Source organism: Gambusia affinis, linkage group LG05 (assembly GCF_019740435.1).
Source record: "Gambusia affinis linkage group LG05, SWU_Gaff_1.0, whole genome shotgun sequence".
Lineage (NCBI taxonomy): Eukaryota > Metazoa > Chordata > Actinopteri > Cyprinodontiformes > Poeciliidae > Gambusia > Gambusia affinis.
Window position 1 is genome coordinate 30,603,418 of NC_057872.1, and position 18,499 is coordinate 30,621,916.

General features: G+C 39.6%; 1 protein-coding gene across 1 annotated transcript; it reads left to right on the forward strand.

Moving 5' to 3' along the window:
• Positions 1 to 4,134: 4,134 nt before the first annotated feature.
• LOC122831864 lies at positions 4,135 to 13,636 on the forward strand. The gene is made up of 6 exons (XM_044118389.1): positions 4,135 to 4,277; positions 8,530 to 8,653; positions 9,895 to 9,925; positions 10,009 to 10,041; positions 10,124 to 10,156; positions 12,970 to 13,636. Exons 1-6 carry the CDS (start codon positions 4,222 to 4,224, stop codon positions 13,326 to 13,328), a joined length of 636 nt encoding a protein of 211 aa, XP_043974324.1. The 5' UTR covers positions 4,135 to 4,221; the 3' UTR covers positions 13,329 to 13,636.
• The last annotated feature ends 4,863 nt before the right edge of the window (positions 13,637 to 18,499 follow it).

Here is an 18,499-nt window from a genome sequence, read left to right on the forward strand (position 1 = left end):
TAATTCATAACTAATTATATTATAATCCTTTATGAATAGATTGGAATCAGATTTGAACTAAAAAATACATTTTAACCACATTTATTCCTCTGCAGCTTCCTGGCTGCTGATGGGAGATTTTAATAACAGTAAAATAACAATTTTTCAACTTGTCCAAATAGAAAAGATAAGAGCTTCAATCTGAGTTTTGGTCTGTCAATTATGACCATTTATTGAATTTAGATGAACTAACAGATTTGCAGATATATTTGGAAGAATCAGGGTGCAGATTAATAAAAAATAAAACAGAATACCTACAGAAAATACAGAAGAAGAAGAAGAAGAAGAAGAAGAAGACATGCAGCAGAGTCAGAGGAAAGGAGAGCAAAATAATAAAACCCCAGAAAGCTTAAATAGTAAAGGTCCAGGTGGAGAATGGGTCTGAGTGCAGGTGAGTTAATCAGGGGAATGTGGAACAGCTGAGGAGGAGAACCGAGGAAGAGGAGGAGGACTGAGGAAGAGGAGGAAAATGAACACAGAAATCACAAAGGAGAGAAAACAGTAAAAGCATTTTCTAAAATTTATTTTAGGTAAATCTTTTTATCAAATTTAAAAATGTTAAATTCGCTGAAATCCCAAAATCCTTCAGGCTTCAAAGTTCTGCAGTTTTTACAACAGAGTTATTAAATGCAAAACATTTACACACTGCAAACATCTGGCTAGTTCAAGTCCAGCTAACTTCAGCTGTTAATTATTTTATGTGTAGTTTTGTCAAGTTTTGCTGGTAATTTTCTTTTTACCTGCAGCAGAAAGATGTTAAATCACCGTCAGAAAAGGAAGAAAATCTGTTGTCAGCAGCAGACAGGAGAGTTTCTGTCCCCTCAGAAAAAGACAAAGAGTTGAAACAACAGTTTATGTTAAATGTGACTTCCTGTTTGCAGACCAGCTGAGTGGAGTTCAGGTCAACGTAGAAAAACGCTGATATCATCACTGCTGTTCATGTTTTTATAATTTTACTCTTTGGAATACTTGATTTTTCATCTTACTTAATGATAAAATGCAAATGAACCTTCAGGTGTGAATTCTGACTGGAGTTCAGATGTTTTTTCCTGGTTTTTCCTCCCACAGTTAGAAAACATCTCTGTCGGCTTCACTTCTCCCTGAATTGTCCTGCTGTGTGTGGATGTTTGTCCTCCATAATGGATTACTGGGTGACGGCACCAAAATGATGTCATCAGTTGTTTAGCTGGTTTTCTGCCACCGTTTTGAGGATGCATTTACTTTTCCTGTTTTCGGTCGGAGAACTCGGATTGGAGTCGAGATCCAGTAGAAACAGTCGAGTTTATTTTACTTCACTCTGTCCAGGTCATTCAGATTTACACCAAATTTTAATCCAGTCGACTTTAATCCGACTGGACTAAACTCAAGTCTTATCTTAATCTTCACTAATATCTCCATATTTATTATTTCATTTTGTCTGAAATTTGTTAAATACTCTTAAAGCAGCAAGTGGCTCTTTGGACTTTCCACAACGGCTCTTTAATATTTTTGCTAAAATGATAACTAAGTAAATAAAGTTTCTGTGTATATTTATTACAGTTTTCATAGTTTTTCCATTTTTTTCATGGAATAATTGGATTGAACTTCTACAGTCGAATGACTAACGTAGCAGTTACTTTCTTTGGGTCTGTTTTTCTTGTCATCAGGTTGGAAACTAGACGCTTTAGTTAAAATCGTTAAATTGACATCCGATAGAAAATGTTTCCATTTTCTTTCTGCAAAGGCTTTTTTAATTTGTTTTAAAATCTAAAAATAGAAACAAAATTGAGGTTATTTAAAAATTGCAACACATTTTCTAAAGTAAATATTTATCAAAAATGAAAACTGTTGTTTTTTTAAAACTTTATTTCCTCTTTATTAACTCTATTTAGTTGGACTAGTTAAAGTTTCACATCTCTGTGTTAGAAAACTGCAGCACAGTTTAAATTTAATCTCCTCCATCTGGCCTGTTTGTTTTGGTTGTTTGCTGCAGAAACTTTAAATACATGGATGTAAAAATATCCTAATTATGTTTTGTTTATACTGACGGATGCAACCTCAAACAGAGAAGTGTGAGCAGAGCAGCGGTGGAAGTGAGCATGTCCTCATTCTGCTGGTTTGAACTGTGGCTCAGTTAAACTGGGGCCTCACACTGGAACATGGTGCAACCTGTGGGTGAATCTTCACACTCTCTGACTTTCAAACAGCACCCGTTGGGAACTACCTGCGAACTCATCGCCCTCTTTACTATTACAGGTAGGATGCACAGGAAGCGGCGGTGCAGAGTCCCTCCGCTGTTTAGAGTGGGGACAGCACCCTGCAGCCCACATCCAGGCCGCTTTGTTTTCTCGTGTTGCAGGTGTAGGTGTGTGTCTGTGTGTATGCGTGAGCATGTGATGAAGCAGGAGAAAGTTAGTGACATTTTCAGAGTCCAGAGAAACCTTTTCAGCCTGGTGGGGGGAACTGAGGGGGAGGCCCATGGAGCACGAAACCAAAAACTGCAAAATAAAATGGAAACAGACATGCTCCTCTCACTTCTGCTTTTTTTCCCCAATCAGTCTCATCCTCGTGTTCAGATTCACACTTAAATTTGTGAATAACACTTCTCCTCTTCCAACCACTCAACGCAGCTTCTAGTTTCAAGCAGCATGTCTTTCAGAACAAACTGATTTTACAGAAATTACTGCCTCAAATATGGAAACTGGACAAATGGAGAACAAACTCCATGGAGTTCAGAACAACTGATAGTCACTGTGCATCGATTATTACTTCTTTATTCCACTAACAAATGCACACAACCAGAAAACACACCAGTGGTTTCCACTGCCTGATGTCACACAGTAGCTCTGGTTCTGCTTTAAGGGCTCCAGCTGATGACATCACCAGATTCAATGATAGAGTTACGCTCATAACGACACCAAGCTCTGCTAATCCACCTCACTTGCTTTTGCTGCTCCTCTTTAATTCTCTGTCTGAGCAGACAGAAGTCAGACAGAAACCATGTGACAGATTCATGATCCCAAGCAGATGAATTCTACTTTTCAACTCCTTTGGGATTTTGGGTCAAAGTTCATGTATTATCTTATTGATTAAACAAAGAAACTCACCTTGTTGCCATGGTTATGTATCATAACAGCTTTCCAAATGTAAAAACCATAAATGTCCAGACAGAAACCATTCAACCAGACAATGAACTAAAGTCTAGAAAACAACTAATCAGAACCAACAGAACAGAATAAATATAAAGGAACGAAGCTGGAAACACCTGCAGGACATAAAAACCCAAAAGAAAATAAACACAAACAAAAACTCAAACCCAAACACGGAGTGTGGATGTAGAAACCTGACATTTGTGACATCACAGTTTCATGGTCAAAGTTTAGAAAAACCTTTACATTTAAACCGATTCTATAGAAACATCACAAGTCAACAGAAAATAATCTCACTTGTATAAAACTGAACTTTCTACAAACTGAACTCTAAAAACATTTTTCTCCAACCAGAATGTTCTGCAGGAAACATTGAGAGATTGAATACTTTCAGTATCAGGGACCGTTAGTTCCTCTGCCCCATCACAGTTCATTTCTATTCAAAAATGGCTCATTAAATATTAATCAAGAGTAAAATGAAGTCCCTCAGGTTCCTCATTGATGTTTAATCTGCAGGATGAAAAGGCCTGCAGCTTCATATCTGACACTGAATCAGAAACGCTGGTAGTGAGGAAGAATTTCCCTGTCATGTTTGTTTGTTACACAATGACCTATAAACGTGGGAAATCTGAAAGCCGCCTTCAGCAAACATGTATGTGTCATTGAGGGGCCGCACCACAGCGCCTTTCTCTTTACATCAGCCTGCTTTCCTCACCAACATCCCCTTTTTCCTTTCACTGCTGAACCTTCAGGTTTAGAAGAAAGTGTTGCAAACCGCTTTACACACACACACACCTACACACACACACACACACACACCTACACACACTCACACACACGCGCTGGACAGGGCTGGTAGGTTTTATAAATTGAATAAACGTGTCAAACCAGAGGTGCTTCTGCGTTTCAGAGCGATGAGTGGAGCCACCTACACCACAAGCAGCAGCCCTCCCCCCTCCACTCGTTCTGTTTAACCACAACTCTCCCTGCAACAACAACAAAAAATACCTTCCATCTCATCTCCAGCTCAAAGAGAAAACCCTGCGAGGCTGGCATGTCTGTCAGAGAGGAGACTCAGATGAGCGTGGAGCAGGACGGCGCAGGACGCAGGTGAGTCCACTCTCTCACCAACATTCCTGGGATCCATCCCGACTTTTTCCATTCAGCCCAGCAGAACGATGCGGCTGCAGTTCGGCCGCTTGCTCTGAAATGCCTAAATGAATAACTTGTTTCTTCGTTTAATCGTCTGATTTTGAAGCATTTGGTGCAGATTTACTCATATGCCACCAAAGATTTCATTTAGTTCCTCTTTTGACAACTTTGTCCAGGCAATAACTGAGTTATGAATCGATTCCGTTGCATTTTACATTTTGAGTAATCAGCAGTTTTATTAGTCTTTCTACGAATATTATTAATGTGAGTCTTATGATACAAAGAAATGGTGATATTCTGAGAATCCTGGTGATGAAGAACTGCGACACTGCTGGGCCAATGAGATCATCCGCTTTTCTGTTGAAAAGATTTAGATCCGACAGCAGAGAGGAGATAAAACCTCTGAATATCAGCTTCTGTTTGCACAAATTTACTCACCATGAAAGACGTTTCAAACTATTTAAATAATTCATTTTTGCTACAGCAGCATAAATCTCAGAAAAGAAACAACCTTAATCTCTAAGTGGTTTTAGAAATAAAACATGAAACAGAATGGTGCATCTATGCACCACAAATCTGGAACAAACTTCCAGAAAACTGTAAAACAGCTGAAACACTGACTTCCTTTAAATCTCATCTAAAAACCCACCAGTTTAGAGTTGGATTTGAAACGTGATCAATTACTAATTTATTGAGGGAATCTGACTTGATGTGTTTTATTGTTGTTTCTGTGTTTGATTTGATGATTTGATCTTTGAAATGCTGCTGAAATGTGCTATACTAATAAAATTTGATTTGATTTTGTGAATAAATCCAGAGCAGCTCCACAGTTATCAGACCTGAACACAAACGTTTGGAATCTGTATAAAAACTTCACATAATGCTGTTCCAGTGTTTCTTAATGTATCAGTGACAAAAAAGCACATTTTTCTTTTTTTAACCTCATCTAAAATTTTCTCCATATAAAAAAAATTCAAAGCCATAAAAATCAAAATGCCTCAGTTTCTACATCTTTACTGAAACTTCAGCCGGTCTCTTCAGGAGTTAAAAAAAGCTGCAAAACCAGAAGTATTTGTGTAAAACCCAGCAGGGGGATTGTTGTGGAAACAACGAAGAGTCCTCAACTCAGAAAAAAGAAAGAAGTCAGTGTTTCATGTTGTTTAGGGGCGGAGCTTAAACACCTGTCACAGACTGACCACACATGGGAAAAAATCCCACATTTACTGAAAATATTACCAAACAAAAATCCTCCTGCTGTCACTTTAGCTGCGCCTGTAACTGTATAGTTAAAGCACAGAAACCTGCTGGGTTTGGATGTTTTTGGATCATCATCCTGCTTAGAGATCCAAATCTGACCAGACTCTCTTCACTGGCAGATTTTATGAGGTTCTCAGTCCTTCAGTGAACTGAAACGAGGTTCCTTGTGCCTTTGGAGTAAGAGGCCCACAGCATCACACGTCCTCTACCATGCTTCAGTGAGAACAGCCTTGTTCTTCAATGAGGAAACCGTTCCTCATTGATATTTAATCAGTGGCGTTTACAGAACTGGAATGTCAGCCGCCAAACAACTGGCAGGAGATCGATTAGCTTCAAACGGAGACTTTAACTCTGCTGCACGTCTAACCCCCCGGATCCAGCTTGGTTGCCATGGTTACACCTTTGCATTTCAAATATTCCCTGTAGGGATCAATAGGAAGTGCTGCTGGAATCAGTCCTCACATCCACCCGTCGAACAGCGGCGAGATGTGCAGGTTGAGGCAGGCGAACGGTTTCCACATATGAAGATCAAAACTCATCTGGTTTCTTGGTTGTTTTCTTGTCTTCCCTATTTTGGAGAGTTGTTCAGAGAAACGAACGTCTCAAAGAAATAGGAAGTAAAGAAGCTTATGAAACGCTTCAGTTCCATTTATCTTATGGGAATCATCAGGAGTTCTGACAAGTGAGGCGTCTGTAAATAAGAAAAAATACATTTAAATTTCCTTCACTACTAAAGTAAAAGGGAGTTAGATATTTTTTGTCATGTTTTTTGGGAGTTTTTGCTCCTTCAGATGAAAAGATGAATTCATTTTAAGGCTTTAAATGTGGAAACTTTGTCAAATAAAACAGATTTTATGAGAATGTCTGAGTAACTACGCCCTGATCGGCAGATCTTGTTGCTGATACAAACAATTTTTCTCCAACTGAAAATGACCGACATGGGAAAGAACGGGCGGATTTAGACCAGCGGTTCCCAACAGATGGAGACAGGGCTCCAATGTGGACCACGAAGAGTGAAGGAATGGGTCATAGAAGGTAATTACCTTCATCAAACAAAGTCACATTGAGAACAAATCCAGCCATTGTGGACTCATGCAATCAGGTTTAATATCGCTGCTCTGCACTCAAAAATTCCCACAACTTATCATAACACACTTTTGAAAAAGGCTTGCAGTCCGACTGAGAACCACTTCACTCGCGCTCCATGGTCAGGGGTATTTCAACCAACACAGGGAGTTTCACTTCACGTCACCACAGGTAGAAAATCTAGACCACCGTCGTTTTCTCCCTCCGTGTGTCGACGACTGAAAACTCCCACTGAGGTAAAACCCCAGAGAAGCAGAACAGGTTTGGTTGCTATAGGTTTAAGGCACATTTACCCACAATGCACTGCAGGCTGTTCTATAAATATCTTTCATAGTAATCACTGAGGCCGTTCAGTTTAACTCTTAGAGTCACAAACGTGTTGAGTTCAGGCTTTAAACCTGATGAGTGCAGCCAGTCAGCATTTCCTTCTGCTCACATCAAATCTCTGACGTCTGCAGGAAAAGCATGATGGGAATTTGTTTAAAAGTTATGCAGCCGATGCATCAGAGTCTCACATCACTGGAAACTCCTGCAGCAGAGTTAAATTTTAAACAGAAATGTTTCTCACAACACTGAAACCCCCAAAACCTTACAAAGTGTTTCTGTCTGCTTTCCAGTGCAAATATATTATTACACTTGAAAAAAGACACAAATAAATTACAAGTGAGTTTTCAGACATGGGAGCTTCAAGTCAATAATTCCTTAATATTGATGGGAAAATGAGGTTGACCAGTGGAACTGGTACTTTATTTTAACCAGTATTCAAGGATTGTTGACAAAAACAAACTCCTGTGTCTTATAGAAAAGTTACTTGTAACTTAGTTCAGTTTTATTTAAAGTGTGAAGAGATATTTCCACTAGAAACGAGACAAAAACACTTTGTAAGGTTTTGTGTTTTTGCAGAGAAACTGTTTTTTATTGCTGTCAGGAGATGTAGTTTTATGAACATCAAACTGTGTTTAATCTGTTAATCTTTTAATGTAACACTCCAAATAAACCCCAAAGTCACTTAATTAGAATTAGAATGAGACCAAAATGGATAAATTGTATTTAGTGCAGAAAACGAGCGATGATGGAAGAAACCCTGTTGGAAGCTGCAGAGTCTGAGGTGGAGCTTCGCCTTCCAGCAGGACAACCACCTGAAACATGCAGAGATACGATGGGCGGTACAGTCGTGTATCAAAATGGCCTAGTCAAAGTCTAGGCCTATGGCTAGACTTGAAAACTGATGTTCAGAATCCAGTCTGTCTGAGTTTAAACTGTTTTGCACAGAAGAATAAGAGGAAAAGTTCAGATTCTTTCAGCTTTATGACGGTGAACCAAACTGTGTGAAAGTTTGGTTTGTGAGTCTGAGGGTTTATGAAGGTTGGTGACATGACAAACTGTAACGCTTCAACGGAGAGATAAACCTCTGCATTCATGTCACACAATGGTGATTTTTCTCCCTGAATCAAAGCAACAGCAGAAGAAGAGAAGTAAAACCTAAAGGAGTGAATCCTGTGAAGTGAAGAAAGAGAAACATGTTTGGTTTGTCACTGGGTTGGAGGTTTGATGCAATCATTTAGTTTGCATGAAAACGGAGCACAAATTTAGCTCCCTGTTCTAAATTTGTGCTAGAGGTTTCCTCTGAGTGTCTTTTCAAACGGTACTCCTCCTCCTCATCGCTGCCCACAGCATGATGCTGATCTGAGTTCAGAGGTGGAAACTTTGAGTTGAGAATCATCACAGCTGGAAAAAAGAGTGAACTCACTCCAGCACCAGCTCTGTGTGACAGTCTCCATCTGATGTCAGTGTGTGTGTGTGTGTGTGTGGGTGTGTGTGTGCGCGTGTGTGCGTGTGTGTGTGTGCGTGTGTGTGTGTTTGACAGAATGGAGGGTCAGTGCCGGTCGTCTCAGAAGTACCTGCTGCTCCATGTGTGGTGCGGACTCCTCACCGTGGCCCTGGTCATCATGGCCGCCTTCATCGCTTCCACCAAACCAAAATCTGAGCCAGTAAGTAAATCTGATCCACACATTTTCACATTATAGCTTCAAAACTTTGGTGCTTTGAAAATATCTGAACCTAGATTCAAAGGAAAGCCAAGAAAACATTTTGTGGCTTGTTGCTAAATAGAATGAAATTCAAGAATTTAAAAGACAGAAACTCTAACGTTTCTCCAACAGGTTGTATCAAATGTACTCCTGATGAAAAACTCGTTTTCAGTGAGATAATCAAACATTAGATGACGTTTGAGTTCAGATTCCTAAGACCAGGATTACACCAGGATTCCTTTTATAGCACCAGAGCAGATCTGATCTTTCAGCAATAAAGACGACAAATACTGGCGTTTTTCTCTGAGTCGATTTGTGCTGAGGCCGTTATTGAGTGGGTCAGAACCAAAGTGATGCACAGAGAACCACACGAGATTTTGACCCAATAACAAATGTTGCTGTTAACTTGCAATTTAGAAAAATATCTACAACATCTTGATCGATATGAGTTATCCGGTGCAGAACAGCAGCATGGATTAGTTTTGATTGATCCATTCATTGAAACAGTTAAAACCGGATCTGGTTTAATTTTCGCCAGTAGGTGGCAGCATTTTCAAAACTGACAGACTCTCCTCGGGTTTCCCCAGAGGGTTTGGCTCCATTGTGGGTTCAGAAACATCTTCACACTCCGTCTGTGACTCTGATGATCTTTATCTATCTCTGATTGGATCGAAGCAAAAACTGATCAGAAAAGATTTGCTCTTAAGTGTCTCAGAGTCTCAGAGGAGGAAATTTCATGAAAACCCCCAAACCTCAACCAATCCACCAGTAAAGCTGACAGCATTCATGACCACAACCGGAGCTCAGTGGAGCTGAACAAGCTGCTGTTAACACCTGATGCTTCCCAGCAGGAGGACCAGAGTGAAGTTTCTCTTCATTTTTCTAAAAACTGGTTTTTGTTCATCAAATAAGTGAAACTTAGAGAGAAGAAACACATTAAAACTCCAGCAGGAGAAAATTTAATGAAAACAACATAGATAGATAGATAGATAGATAGATAGATAGATAGATAGATAGATAGATAGATAGATAGATAGATAGATAGATAGATAGATAGATAGATAGATAGATAGATAGATAGATAGATAGATAGATAGATAGATAGATAGATAGATAGATAGATAGATAGATAGATAGATAGATAGATAGATAGATGTTGAAGTGTGATGCTCCAGACTGATTTAAAGTTTCTGCCCCTGCAGCCCGGCGGTTCCCAGGGAAACCCTGCAGCAGGTACGCGTCACAGAGTCAGACTGTCTTTCAGAGTAAATCTCATCAACTCCACTAACTTTGTTTCTTGTGATTTTTCTGTTCAGTCAGCGCTCAGTTCTCTCCAGAGGGACTTGCTGGTATGTTGGATCATTTAACAAACATTAATGATTCACCAAACTGATTCAGGAAGCTGAAAAAATCTTGTTTGTTGCTTTTCAGGAAAGTGGTCTTCCTACATTGAACTGGAAACGGGTGAGTTCACCTTCACTTCCCTCTAACATTCAAATGATCCCTTTCACTTCCACAAGAAATTAATCCGTTTTATGAGTTTCTGAGCTTTTATTCAGGATTTTCTCCATGTTTCAAAGAAGAGAGCTGTCGTTTTTTCACTTGCTGCTCTTTAACAGGTTGAAATATTAAACTTCTCATTTTTCAAGCTGTGAAAAGCAGCAAACTGTTTAAAATGAGCAGCAACAGAAACAGATTTAATTCATGTTCACATATCTGTGTCCAAATCACCACAAACACATTCAGGTTCAGTCACATGGAGTCAAATCCAGTCAGAATTACAGTTCAGTTCATGTTTTACTCCTCCTTTGGTTTTCTACCCTCATTTTTCTCTGTGAAAGGGTAAAATAAACACACCCGACTCCTGAACTTTGATGAACTCTGACCTCAACCACATAAAGACGGTTACAAAGTCGGCCTTTTATCACCTGAAGAGACATAAACCTCTTTTATCAAAGCACCAATCAGGATGTTAATGAGGAAAAATACGAATGTAGGAGCGATAAATAAGTGTTACTATGGTAACGAAACGACAGCAACAAGTTTTTAATCAAAGTAAACTTTAATAATTCAGATATTGTTTAAATAAGTATTAAATATTCACATCAACCCAGAATTCAAAAATCCAAAAGGATATTTTAACTTTAAGGAAAATGTTATCATCATTAAATTACAAGGTAACAGATAATCAGCCCTCATTTACTGGAGCCTTGACCTTTAACCTTACTTGTGTAGATGAAAAGCTCTGATGTGACGCCTACATGTTTGGTTACAAAAACTTCAAACATGTTCTGGGAGAAGCTCAGTCATTCTGAGAACGGTACAACAAAACCCAAATCCGAAACTCCTCTGCTTCTGTTACATAAAAGTTTAATTTGTGTTTCCACCTTCAGGCGACTCCATTTCTGAATCCAGAAATCCTGAAACTGTAGCTCTGGTATTTGTTTTTGGCAAAAGATTTAACCTTTATAAGAGTATCTGAAGACTCTTTATCTCTGAAGACTCGAATTTATTTTCGACAAAATTTAAGATGGTAAATTTAAAAAGACAGGAACAGTTAAAGTTAGTTTTCAGTCACTGATATTACATTAGTCCAGTCTGCAGCGTCAGTAAACGGGCCGAGCCGGTCGGTGTGTGTGAGACGGGGCAGAGAGCCGGTCGGTGTGTGTGAGACGGAGCAGAGAGCCGGTCGGTGTGTGTGAGACGGGGCAGAGAGCCGGTCGGTGTGTGTGAGACGGGACAGAGAATCCGGCCTCGTCATGTTTCCAGTCGCTCGTGTCGGCTTCCTCCCACCATGTCGGCTCCTTCCTGTGTGAAGAGGCTTCCTACAACCACAACAAACCTGCAATGACTTCAGCCATAATTATGAGCCACAGCAGCAAACATGAGCTTGGTGTTTACAGAGGAGATTAGGCTCTAATTGGAGGCTCGGCTTCTTCAGGGTTTTATTTCTCACAGCTCATGATGAAACAGGTCTGTTTATCCAGCTGGAAGCTGAAGTGAACTCAAGAATCTCAGTTTTTCATTTCAAACCTTCTTTCATCCCTGTGACAGATCTGGAGTCACATATTAGCAACTTAAACACATTTAATCTTCTATCATTTGCATCTATCCTGTTTTCTCTCTGACTCTTTGGACGCCATCATCTCTGAGTTTCACTGACTGGACATGAGCAAAAATCTATTCCTTGTTTTTTCAACCTGGGATCCTGAAACTCTTGGAATCTTAAAGTTTTCCAGGTTTTCTGAGGATTTTTCAAAATTGTTCTGCATTTGAGGAATGATCCAGAATCAACACGAAGCTTCAGTTATTACAGCTCGAAAAAAAGAGATCAGGCCTGAAATCTGGGTGTGGTGATGAACTCTGACCTGAACATTCAGAGCCACATAAAGTCAGCTACAAAGTCAGCCTTCTGCATGCTGAAGAACATTTCCAGGATTTAAGGACTGATGTCTCAGCCAGATCTTTTTTAAATTGTTATTGTCTTTATTTAACCAGTTAAAACACCATTGAGAGCCACATCTCATCACATTGACCTGCAACACACACATCTAGAGAAACTAGAGGTTAATATTTAGTCCCTGATTAGTGCAGCAGCGTCTTCACAGCTTAAAAAAATCAATTCTCCGGCTGCAGCTGATCCGGAACGCTGCTGCTGGCTTTCTGACTAAAACCAGGAAGATGAATCACTGAACGTCTTCGCACCACAACACGTTAAAGATCTGCTGCTGTTGTATCAACCCTCCTGACCTCTCAGGTCTTCCGGTTCTGGTTCTGGTTCTGGTTCTGGTTCTGGTTCTGGTTCTGGTTCTGGTTCTGGTTCTCCATCCACAGAACCAGAACCAAACATGAAGAAGCAGCTTTCAGCTTCTGTGCACCAGGAATCTGGAACAAACCTCAGAAGCACTGAGTTCCTTTGGGGCCCGTCTGGACCCCCAGCGGTAACCACGGGAACGTCGACCGACATGTTTGATGTGTTTTGATGATTTTAATGATGAAACTTGACAAAATGTAAAATCTGTTTCTGGTTTCACAGCGTGATGTGTTCATGACGGCTTCATAATATAAAACACTTTGAACTGCCATGTTACTGAAATGAGCTAAACTAATAAACTTGACTGATTGATTAATTGATTGATTGATAATACCAATTGGTGAAACAACCCATAATGCCCTCTGGTACTTAGACCAGAAACATTTGATAAAGGTTATAAAAAACTAAATTCTTTCCTTTGGATACTGAAGGAAATGTTTTGGATGTTTTTGTGTTTTTGCAGACTTTAGTAAGGATGCGTGGAAGGAGCGTGTGACCTGTGAGTCCTGCTCCCTCTGCCTCCATCAGGACGCCGTCTACGTCAACAGCAGCAGCCTTGAGCGCTCCATCTTCTTCTTCTACGCCCAGGTGGTCTTCAGGAAGAACCTGACTCACAACCTTCCCTCGTCTGTGACGTTGATAAGAAATGCCACTAAATATCCCAAGAAGGACGAGAGGGTTCTGGTGTCTGTCCCGGCGGCGGGCGAGTCGGTCTGGTTGGGGAAGATGGTGATTCTGACCGGAGGCGACAGCGTGAGGCTGAGCATCACAGGAGAATATCTGAGAGGCGATTCGTTCTGGGGAGCTTTCCAGCTCCATTAACGCGCCACGTCTGGATGGACTCGTGGTCCTGCTGTAACTTATGAGCTGTTCAGTCATTTGGTTAGATTATTTCCCCCAAATACATTTCTGAAGTATTTCCATTCCTCCCATGGCCAACATGGAACACTAACTCCATCAGACAAGTTTAAATGCAGATTTTACTCCCAGTCGTTGAATAACTGGCCCTTTTTCTCCGTCCGTTTGCTTCAGTGAAGTTCATCCTCAGTTTGAAGCCAGTAGAAAGTTTAGATGAATGTAAACTGTGAATGGGCCATAAAAAAAACTCCTTCATCTTTCCTATTTTGTAACTTCTGTGTGTGTTTTAATTTATAATTAAATATTTTATGGTGGTTGTTTGGAAACTAATAAAATTTATTCTTATTATGAGTCCCATTGTGTTTTTGTGTTTAACATTTAATTTTTTATTACTCCAGTTGTTATTTTGTTCACTTATAATCTTTTATGTATTTATGAACAATATGCATTCATTTAACTGGACTCTGAATTATCCTTCGGACTGAAATGATGGATGTTATTTTTGCATTAAAATGTTCTAAAGGTTGTTTTTTCAGAAAATCCATGAAGTTTCTGTAAACATGCTGAATCTTGTCTCCTGAAGTAACACTAGACGGTTTTATTGTCCAACATTTTGAAATTCCATCATTTCATATTTTCAGATTTTTATCCGTGAACTTTTAAAATGAAAATCACATATTAGCATTTTATTTTCATTCAATATTCAACAAGTTGGGCGGAGATCCCACATCACACATCAAGATGAATACATGTAACCTTTCTGAGACGTAACAAAACCCTGACTGTGGCCTCAGTAACTTTATGAAAGCAATGAAAGTAAAAGACTGCTCTTAAATTATGAACGATTCTCCGGCTGTGGCCTGAATGCACCGTCTCACATCCTGGTCCTCATGGAGCTGAACTGGACCCTGTTTGTGTGTAATCACACGTCTCCGGGTCAACAGGCTGATCTGGAGGATGAATCCAGTCTCTGCTGCCTCACCGGAGGAGGGAATCACCAACACCAGCCAACGTGTTGAAATCAGGGAACATTTCTCCAACCGAAGTGATCAGAAGCCGGTAAGACTTTCTGAACGAGAAGTTTCCTGATCCAAATAACACCTCAGACGCTGCTGGGTGGAGCCAGGCCTCAGATGGAAATTTATATATCAATATATTTAATTAACTGAGTTAGCTGTGCGATATTCTCAGTGGATAAAACTGAAATGTCCTGGCATGTGCTCAGCTGTCTGAATTGTAATCCGTTAAAATGATGGAAGATCATCAGATGTTTCAGTTACTTAAAAAAATAAAAACAGTCAGAGATGTGAAATATTCAGTGGATGCAGACATTACTTCTGATTTGAAGTCATTCATTGTCCAGAAACCTGCCCTCCAGCTCTTCTTTAGAGGAAATGATTGCTAACAATAATCAATGATTTGAACACATTAACTCTGATCTGGACTCCTGCTTCTCCTCCTCCTCCTCCTCTGATGATGATGATGATGTCATCATCCCTATTTTCTACTAAACAATGAAGATGTGTTCTAGTATAAGTAAACTTTAGATAAACCTTTAATAACGTCACAAGTGACCAGCTGCAATTTGACCACATGGTGGCGCCACTTCCCACGTGTGTATTCTGTAAACACAAACTAATCGTTTTGAATTATAGTCTAAGGACACATTTATAAGTTACAAGAATAACAAAGAAAGACATAAATAAATATAAATATTGTATATGTTGTCAGTAAATTCTTCAGTAATGTTTTGGGTCTGAAGGTGAAAATGCAAACAGACATGGAGTGAAACCTCAAAGGTATTTATTTACAAGATGCATCAAGCAGCAGCAGCAGCAGCAGCAGCAACACAGGAAGCCACATATTTGGTGCAGCATCTGTCAGCCTCCTGCAGCCTCACTGCCAGGTTCATCTCTGAGGAACATTGATCCGGTGAGAACACTGACGTGTAAAACTGGGTAATTGTTTTCAGATGTTGTAACGTCTGACCTCAACACTCATTAACTCCTGACGTTTTGGGCTATTTTTAGAAAATTCCTCCTGAGGAGATAAAAATTCCCAGATTCAGTCAGAAACAGCTCCTCAGCCAGAATGCTAAAAATACATTTGAAAAGCTTTTGTGAAGGACTAAAATAAGCCACTTACACCTGATTAAATAAATCCATCCATGAGTCACATTAGTGTTTTAAAAATTGGAGAGTAGATATAAAGCCGGCTGCTGTAAACCGACAGCTGCAATGATTCCTTTAGGGACCATTTTATTCAAGACTTCATTTAATGTGCCAGGTTTATGAAGGATCTGTACCTCACTTGGATCTGCGCTTCTTAAAGCTCAGCTGAAATCATCCAGGCCTGAAAGGTCAGCTAATCAACCGGAGTGGTGTCATCAGATCTTCAGGATCAGTTTATTGTGATCTATCACAAGCAGATCCAACACGTAGAGTTCAGTTCCAACAAGATGATTCCCTGAGGGAGAGAGGTTTGCCACTTTCTCTGCAGTCCAAAATTTAAGCCTGAATTACAAACCCAGTTCCCTCAGAGGACCTGGATGAAACCTGAAGAGTGTAAAGAATATTTCAGAAGATTATTCTGGTTCTTTGGAACTAAAACCTGAAGATGTTTTACTCTTGACTGGATGGTGTAAACTAAAAAAGGCCTTTAGTAAGAAGTCCGTTGTTGTCTCATGTTATCACCGCCGTGTGACAGGAGGAGCCGTTTCTTGCTTTTGCTAACAAACAAAAGTCATTCCTCTGGAAGGTACAAGGAACGAAAATAACTGAAACCAAAAAATCCTGTGGAACTACATGAAGACTGCTTTAAAGATTACAGCAAAGTTTTGCTGCTTGGAAGGAATGTCCACATTTCAACCTTCATAAACAACAGCCTGATACTGACAGAAGAGTCTTCTCCGCTCTGTGATGTTTGATGGATTTCTTTCATGCTCTGTTGGTTTTAAATCTCCAGCAGAATCTCAATAAGACTCAGGTCTGAGTTTCAGAGCGATCTGCTCCCTTTCTGTCTCTCAGTCCTTTCCCTGATGGATTTTTTCGGTGCTGCACGCTTCACCTCGGCTTCAGCTTTGATTTTTGTCAGATGTCTCCCTCTGATACAGCAAAGTTTTCTTGTGCATTTCTGAAAAATGAGTGTGGATTTTCATGCTAATGCTTCAAATTCAAGCGTTGGTTTATTTTTAGCTTCAGTTCTCTGGATTGAAATGCAGCTGCAGACCAAATGATTCACATTAAAACACAAGCTGCCTTCATCTGACCATGGGTTGTATTCCTTTTGTCATTCGTCTTGTTTTAACTTGTTACTTTCTATGGTTGTTTTTTGAAATACACTCGTTGACCTGAACTCCTTGGAAGAAGAATTGTTCCTCATCTGGACTTTCTTGGTTGAAAAAGGCTGATTAAAATAACTAAAGATAGATTTTAGAGTCATCTGCCCAAACCACAACGTTCAAAAAGCCCAACTGTTTCCTCACTCTTTCACTTCTTTAATGTTTTTTCTGGTTATTTTTGGTCCAAATCAGTTGATCTGAACTTTCTTCTTTGTCTTTCTGTTTTCATTCTTTGTGTTTTTATTTTTCTTTTATTCATTTAAAGTCTGCACTGACAGACTGTCCATCGACAGCAAAGGCAGTGAAATCAGAGTCTCCAGCATAAATGTAAGTTTATAACATGAAGATTAATACGACAAATCATAAAGGAGGAAACTCAGGAGAAATGCAGCCTGCGTGACTGAACGGCACAGTTGACTTTGATTCACCACAAAGATTAATGGAGATGCCAAAATTTGAAATAACTTCCTCAATTTTGTAAAAAAAAAAAAAAAAAAGTTTTTATCTGACCTGATAGAACAACTTCTGACAGCAACACACTGAAAACCTGCCTCCATTTGGCTCAGGCACTGAAGAAGGTTTTCTACTTTCTGAAGGCTTTGTTGGTAAAAACCTGCAGAAAGCTTAGAGGGTTTATAGTTCTTGTTTTTTTTTAATCACTGTAGACTTTTGTTGATGTGATGCACAGGCGACTAGTAAATAAAGAGTAAAAACAACAGACACTTTATGCTCACAAACAACAGTGTGATGCCACACACTCCTGACTCACTGCTAGAGAAATCTGCACAAACTCTGTCATCTTTGGATTGTTCCTTTTCATGAAGCAAAGATCCAAAATATTTGATGATTTCAGAGCAGAGTGGACCAAACAGACTCTGTTCTGCTGAGTTCAGGTTTGATCAAATGCTCACCTCTTTTCCAGCTTAGGTGATGTTTGGGGAAAGAATCATTGTTCACTCATTTTTCTGTGTTATCATCATGTAGTTATGCATCTTTGGGACATTTTCCATTTAAAAAAGTCTCATTGTTAAGGGAATAACTTATTTTCTTTTAGAAATTAGTTTGAGCATCTAGAGAACATGTCGTCATCCACAGTCAGAAATAACTTTCTGTTTTAGAGAGCTGTGCTCTTAAATAATTTATTCTGCTTTCATTTTAATACTGTAGTCATGATTTTAGTTGTTTTACCAAAATGTAGGAATATTTTCAGAAACAATCTGGACTGATTGGGATTCCAACTAGACATAAAATGGATCGGTTTAGATATTACGTTTGCCTCGCATTTCCACAAAACCTCCATCTGATCCAACAGGGTGTCCTCGGCATTTCACTGGACTTTATGTTGTTACCGCCGTCCGACTGAAGAATTTTCTCTCAGGTGACTTTGAACTTAAACAGGAAAAGCCGGGGAATCACCAACACCTCTCTGAGGGACAGATGAATGTGAAATCAGAAGAAGAGGAAAGATTCACTGTAAAATTGTGTCAGATGAAACATTTTGTTGCTCAGTTTGATGCAGGTGTTTCCCCAAACGCTGCAGAGAGAGAACAAACTGTTTACATCAGACCAAACTCAGAACGGGCCTCAAAAAAGGAAGAAGTTTCAAATTACACAACTTCAAATGGAAAACAGACAAACAAACACAACAAAGACGAATATGAATCAGGATGCAGACAATATGTTTATCTACTTTTAGTTCCTGAACCGAATAATAAAAATTTGCTCAGCTTCTTCTAACCCCTGAGGAATCTGGAGCTTGCAGCACATTTCCTCTTCCGTCTCCAGCCTCGTTGAT

Bases quoted from the DNA above. Each gene is read 5' to 3' on its own strand.
- LOC122831864 (XM_044118389.1), top strand. From the start codon at position 4,222: ATGTCTGTCAGAGAGGAGACTCAGATGAGCGTGGAGCAGGACGGCGCA. The intron at 8,654-9,894 runs GTAAGTAAATCT...CTGCCCCTGCAG, and splicing joins CCAAACCAAAATCTGAGCCA to CCCGGCGGTTCCCAGGGAAA. The intron at 9,926-10,008 runs GTACGCGTCACA...TTTTCTGTTCAG, and splicing joins CCAGGGAAACCCTGCAGCAG to TCAGCGCTCAGTTCTCTCCA.